Below are 6,256 nucleotides of genomic sequence, written 5' to 3'. Positions count from 1 at the left end.
CCCTCCTGCCCCTCCCACAATGCTGGGTCAGTGCACACATCTGCCCCTGATCATTCAGGGATGCCACTGATGACTGAAGATACTTTCCAAGACCAGTAAGAACAGCTCTGGAAGACAGAGTTCTGCTCCTCCACAAGTAGTTGCACTGTCAGGCAGTGGCACACACTTTTAATCCCAGCACTCGGGAGGCAGAGGCAGACAGCTCCGAATTCATAGTGAGTTCCAGGACAGCCAGGGCTATACAGACCATTCCTCAAAAAGAAACCACAAAGAAATAAAACAAAGAAACAAACAGACCACAAATAGTTGTACTTAAAAAAAAAAAAAAAGAGTAAAACTATTAAAGGTATAGGCAGTATGGTTATTTCCATTTTACACTAGAGAAGTCATCTGGCCCAGCAATCTTTCCACTGATCTGACCTACAGTATGATAAGCCAGGCCCTTTAAAGGGTACCACTACTAGAAGGCAGCTCCTCTCTCCCTTCCCCATAATTCTGTCCCCATTCTGGGCACAGAACTTGTCCAGGTTACCCAGTGTGTGCCATTTGTGAGCGCAAAGCAGGGCAAACAAGGCTCAGATGGTTTGAGACAGGAGGTGACAGGATTCTTGAGTTCCTCTGCGGAATGATGCCAAACACATGGACTGCCAAAAGCAGGGCTTCTTGTTCTACTTTAGCTTTAAGGAGATGCTTTGAGGGCTGAAGTAACAACTTGATGGAAACACAGAAAGCTGTGTCAGTGGCCTTGGAAACCACCTTTGCTGGGGACGATGCCATAAGCACGCGAGTGTGGTGGGTTTCTAGCAGAAACCGGGATGCAAGGCTGTGTGGGCGGAGCCTGTGGGGCGGGGCTCTGGGGCGGAGCGAGCTCGGCTCCTCAGACAGGCTCTGCTCCCTACTGTAGTTTAAAAGGCTGGAAGGCGGGCTTCGAGAACTAGTATCCTGAGCGTGCCAGAGAAGAGCCTGTTTGGCACAGCCATGACCCGGCAGGTAGGGAGCTCTTGGCTCCTCCGTGGTCTCCTGCTCTTCGCATTGTTCGCTTCAGGCGTCGCTCCTTTCAACTGGGATCTCCCGGAGCCCCGCAGCCGAGCAAGCAAGATTCGAGTGCACCCTCGGGGCAATCTCTGGGCGACCGGTAAGTGTTAGGGGACCCCCTATAAGCATGCCTCATTCTCCTTGGTCCTCTGTTTCCTTTTCAATACTTTGGAGGCTCTTTGTAGCGGAGCTCCTGCAGTCGCGGGGGGGCTCATCAAGTTTAACAGATGGGAATCTTGAGACCCTAGCACTCACAGACATGGCTAAGATAACCTACTCAGAAAGTTTAAGACAGAGATTAGATCCGGTTACCAGTCGGCCCCCTCCCCTTAGGCAGACTGACAGGTCTTCTCACCTCATGTCTTCTCTGCATTCATTTAGAGGAACCTTCTCCACTTCCTTCCCTGGCAGGTAGTCTCCCTGGTCCTGGGCTATCTACCCATCTTCTGTCCTCCAGCGGGTCAGGAAAAGCTCAGGATGTCAGCTTTGCCTCCACCCAGAGATCTGTGGCTTCTTGCTGAGGATAATGTTTCTTGTCTTCCCTCTGTGAGAGCCAAAAGGTCGACTAGACCAGAGCTTGCTGTGGTGATGGGGTCCTCATCTCGAGCTTCCATGTACCTTGGCACCTCCTTTCTTAGGTCACTTCATGGGCAAGAAGAGCCTGGAACCCCCGAGCCTGTCACTGGTGGGGACAGCACCCCCTGACACCCCGAGGGACCAGAGACTACAGCTGAGTCATGATCTGCTCAGGATCCTCCTGCGAAAGAAAGCTCTAGGCATGAACCTCAGTGGCCCAGCTCCCCCAATCCAGGTAAGCCCCGTCCCCAGCACCAGCATGAAAGAATTGCCACCCAGCATGGCTTCAGAGTGGGACTGCCTAGCCAGACAGTAATGGATTCCAGAAAGCCAAGGTCCCAGGGCTCAAAGGGGGAATATCCCAAAGACTGGAAAATGACGCAGCAGACTGCATGGGGAAAAAGTTCCTCCTTGCCCATCCCCAGTCTGATGTCACAGACTAGGAGTATTCTAGCTCTTAAATAGTGTGTTCTCCAGGCCATACAGCCTTGTCCACCCCAGCTGTCATTAGCCAAGCCCACCTTTGCCAGGCCAGGCTGTGCTTGTGTCCCAAGCTGTGATCCCTACGGCCTAGAGGTGGAAGGGAAGTGACCAGTAGTGACAACTCAGAAACAGCCTGCTTTCCAGTGTCCCATCCACTTCCCAATGCCAGTGTTCCTGGTGGTAAAGGCTCTGCAGGGCTGTCCTGTGCATTTGAGATGCTTAGCACATCCCTGGTCTCTACCCACCAGAGGCCAGTAGCACATTCCTTCCTCACCAGTTGTGATAACCAAGATTCCCTGCAGACCAAGAACAGTGCACTTGCCTGAAGTCCCAAATGCATCATAGGTTGAGGCAGGAGGATGGTTTGAGATCAGGAGTTTGGGAAAAACAAAAACCAAAGCCTTCGGACATGAGTGTTGGTGTCCCCCTGGTGGAAGTGGGCTTGACTCACTGCTGGTTGTAAAGCATTGACCTGTGGTACTCAAGGCCTTGGGGTGCTGCCAGGTGGTGTGGCAGCTCCTCCGATCTTGGCTCCTACTGGTGTCCCCTGGTACTCGTTGCTGTGTGCAGAAGGCAGTGGGATGGGTAGGATGCATGCTGGGGCTACACCTAGCTAAGTAGCTAGGGGAACCTTAGAAATGTGTTCTTCATCAAATAGAAACAACAGGCCCACCTCCCAGTAGATGAGATCATTTGTATGACGTGCAGTCCAGTGCTGGGCAACCAGAAAGCTCTTGGAAGCAGGAGCTCCTACCACATGTCTGCAAGCCTCTGGCAGGACTTTGCTATGATGCCCTTCCTATCCCTACTGTGCTTAGCACAGAGTGCACATGCTCAGAGAAGAGACATTCCTTAGAAGCAGGTCTACCTCCAGTCCCAGCAAATATCCCTGGAACCCCTGATGCAAAAATGAGAAGCTTGGGCTAGCTGAGTCCAGAGAGAGAGAGAGAGAGAGAGAGAGAGTGCATCACCTCTAGGGTGTTATTTGTGTTATTTGGAAGGTCTGAAATACCACGACCAACCAGAGAATCTCACAGAAAGCAATACTGCCGTGGCCAGTGGCAGGGAGAGTCGGAGCGAGGTCTGCAGCAGAGCTTGGGGGGTAGGGCATGTCACTGACACTTCTCTAATGCCTTGGGCTTGGTTTCTGTGATGTCCTTTAGTTGTCATGACTACCCTGTGAAGTTGGGGCTATATTCTGGGAAAAGCAATCCCCCTGACTCCTCAGGTCTTCCAGGGAGAAAGGTTCTCACTCAGAGGCTCAGCTGAGAGCCTGCAGCTGCCCTCCTGGGTACACTCAGCATTTCCCTGATTTGTGGACTCCAGGGTCAAGTCTTCCCTTTTTGCCTTCAGTACAGGAGGCTGCTGGAGCCACTACTGCAGAAGTGATGCCAATAATGGAACAAACTGGATGCTGGGCTTAGAATGTGTTCATCCAGGGAAGCTGACAATGGAACCCTAGCAGTGGCCTCCTCTGGATGTAAATCCTAAGCTCAAATGTGTTACTCTGTTACTGTGATTTCTGGTTGGGTCACCAGGAATGTTGATGATGCAGACACAAAGTCTTTCCTGCTGTATTTCTTGCTTCCCTGGTGAAGTTGTGAATAAAAATACTGCTCTTTACACAGAATGTCTGGGCCTCTCCTTCCACCCACATTTGAGGAAAGAGGGAAGGGTTCTGGAGGGTGGCATGTTCAGAGAGCTAGGGTGGTCTTAAAAAAGCCCCATCACCCCCCACCATGGCACCAGCCAGCCAGCTCTCAGCAGTCAGGTATTGTGCTGGTTGCACTGATCCATTGTCAGCCACGAGTTCTGCTACCTAAGGCTTCTTCCCCTGTAGTGGGGGGCTACCTGCACCATGCTACACTAGCCCTACCTTTGATCCCCATGGCAAACTTTAGTGCACTACCTGGTGCATACGGGAGAGAACCTCGCTAGAATCCGGCCCTGCTGTGTTCTTTTTCTTCTCCGAATGTAGGGTCCTCCATACATGTTGCCAAAGTTATCGAATAAAAATTAAATTGGAATGTCAGATACTTTGTTGATAGTGTCCTGTGTAACAGTAGACTGGTCTCGAACTCTCTATGCAGCAGATGATGACCTAAAACTTCTGATCCTGCCTCTGCCCCCTGTGTCCTGGAATTACAGTCGTGCGCCACCGCGCTGGGTTTTTTTTTGTTTGTCTGTTTTTACGGAGTACTGAAAAGCTAACTCCGTGCATGCTGGGCAAGCACTCTAGCAGCTGAGCTACATCCCCAGTTAAACAAGATTCCTTTCATTAAAAAAAAAAAGTCCTAAAGTATCCTTTACGGACAATACACGCAAACTTTTAGATTAACTGTTCATTTAAAGTGCCAATTAAGTCTGTATTGTACCTGGCTTTGGGACACTGACAGCTCTTTGGCTGCACATTCTTGATCCTAAATATACAATAGGGGTATATTTGATGTCTCCGATCCTGTTTGTAGCTGACATCGATGAATCTGGTTTTTTTGCGTCGTTTTCACCCGGACTCTGCACACAGAACCAAAAAAAAAAACAAAAAGGCTTTGCGCAGCGCTGAGCGCTCCCTCCCCAGCCAGAGAAAGACCACGCCCTCTCCTCGCGAGAGCGCGCGCCTGCCCAGGAAGTCTGGCTGGCGGAAGTGGAGCGACGGAAGCCACAGTTGCTATGGAGCTCGCAGAGGACTGGCTCGTGGAGTCTTTGCGATTGTAAATTGGGCCGTGGGCGGGTCTGATGGGCAATGGGAGAGGGCGCGTACAGTTGTGGGCTCGCGGGCAGTGCCCAGGCACGGACCGACGGAGGTTCTGACACCCGGCCTCTAGCTCTGGGACTCTGGGTCCTCTGTAAGCAAGTAATGTGGCCAGATCCGCGCTTGTGAGGGCTGATAAAGCACACATGGCCCGTTACCCTGTGCTGGATTCTAGGTTAACTTGAACACAGGTTTCTCCTGATCGTTCACCTCAACTTGGGGAAATCAACTTTATGGGAGTTCCGCAGGTGAGGAACCAAGGCTTGGTTCCTTATGGCCAGCCTGGTCTCATACACCAGGGAGTAAAATGCAGAAGAAAAGGTTCAGCCCCAAGTTTACCTAACTCCAGAGCCTGGTTCCACCAGTCCTTCAGCGATCTCCCAGTTCTTGGTTAGCTGTGCGTTGCGTGATTTTTGTATCCCTATCCTGCAGGTACCAAGACTTCCATGCATTTGACCTCTCAGGAGCCACTCGAGTCCTTGAGTGGATTGGTGAAAAAGGTAATATATCTTGCCTGCTACTAAACGAGATGCGTTTCTGCCTCATGGGCTGAATTTTAAAGTCTGAGCCGCTAGGGAGACCCATTCAACTTCCATCCCCTGACACAAGGCTACTCAGAGAATGGGGAAGGTATTGGGAGAGTTTATAAATCCACCCAGGATCCACGATATTTCTCTTTGTCATAGTTACTGTTTTATTTCAGGAATCTTTGTTGCTGGTTATGAAAGTTTGAAAAAAAATGAGATTCTTCATTTGATACTACCTCTCAGGCTCTCTGTACAGGAAAACCAGGTAACTTAGAGAAGCTGATTATCTGCGTCAATTTATTATGCATTTCTGGAGTGCCTGTTACTCTGCCTGACAAGTACCTGGGGCTGACCTTAAAGTCCACAGAAGGAGCCTGGCGGGGGTGGTGCAAACCTTTAATCCCAGCACTTGGGAGGCAGAGGCAGGGGAATCTCTGTGAGTTTGAGGCCAGCTTGGTCTACAGAACGAGTTCCAGGGCATCCAAGGTTACACAGAGAAACCCTGTCTCAAAAAAAGAAAAACAAAACCAAAGTCTGGTACGAGGCCCCTGTGCATAGGGATGAATACCAAGGACAGGCAGGTGGGCGCAGGAGAGCTACTACAGGCGAAGAGCAGTCTTACTTTATCAGAAATAGACGTGGGCTGGAGAGATGGTTGGGGGGCTCAGAGCACTCTGCGCTTCTAGAGGATCTGCGTTTGACAGACAAGAGATGAGGGAGCCGGCAGCATGTGGGGGTTGGGGAGCCATGTGAATGAGTAAGGTCGCCTGGGATGAAGGAGTAGGATCTGAGGCGGCAGGGCAGAGCCTTGGGGAGCACATTTAAATGATGCGGAGAAAGAATAGTCTTTGAAATAAGGGGAGAGAATGTGTGAGTGTAGCTA

General features: G+C 50.8%; 2 protein-coding genes across 2 annotated transcripts in view; both read left to right on the top strand.

The window, feature by feature from the left end:
• The first annotated feature begins 759 nt into the window (after positions 1 to 759).
• On the top strand, positions 760 to 3,717 carry Nmb (neuromedin B). Its single transcript, XM_029479170.1, has 3 exons — positions 760 to 1,135; positions 1,674 to 1,846; positions 3,448 to 3,717. The coding sequence occupies exons 1-3, from the start codon at positions 979 to 981 to the stop codon at positions 3,481 to 3,483; spliced, it is 366 nt and encodes a 121-aa protein (XP_029335030.1). The 5' UTR covers positions 760 to 978; the 3' UTR covers positions 3,484 to 3,717.
• Positions 3,718 to 4,728: 1,011 nt separating this feature from the next.
• Positions 4,729 to 6,256, top strand: part of Wdr73 (WD repeat domain 73) — a 10,424-nt gene continuing 8,896 nt past the window's right edge. Inside the window, exons 1-3 of the mRNA XM_021167622.1 lie at positions 4,729 to 4,805; positions 5,279 to 5,346; positions 5,550 to 5,638. Coding sequence (XP_021023281.1) covers positions 4,765 to 4,805; positions 5,279 to 5,346; positions 5,550 to 5,638 — 198 coding nt within the window. The 5' untranslated portion in view covers positions 4,729 to 4,764. The remainder of the gene's footprint in view (positions 4,806 to 5,278; positions 5,347 to 5,549; positions 5,639 to 6,256) is intronic.

The sequence above is a fragment of the Mus caroli genome, chromosome 7 (genome assembly GCF_900094665.2).
Source record: "Mus caroli chromosome 7, CAROLI_EIJ_v1.1, whole genome shotgun sequence".
NCBI lineage: Eukaryota > Metazoa > Chordata > Mammalia > Rodentia > Muridae > Mus > Mus caroli.
The sequence above is the reverse complement of the archived record's forward strand: the minus strand, read 5'-3'. Positions and strand labels throughout refer to the sequence as shown.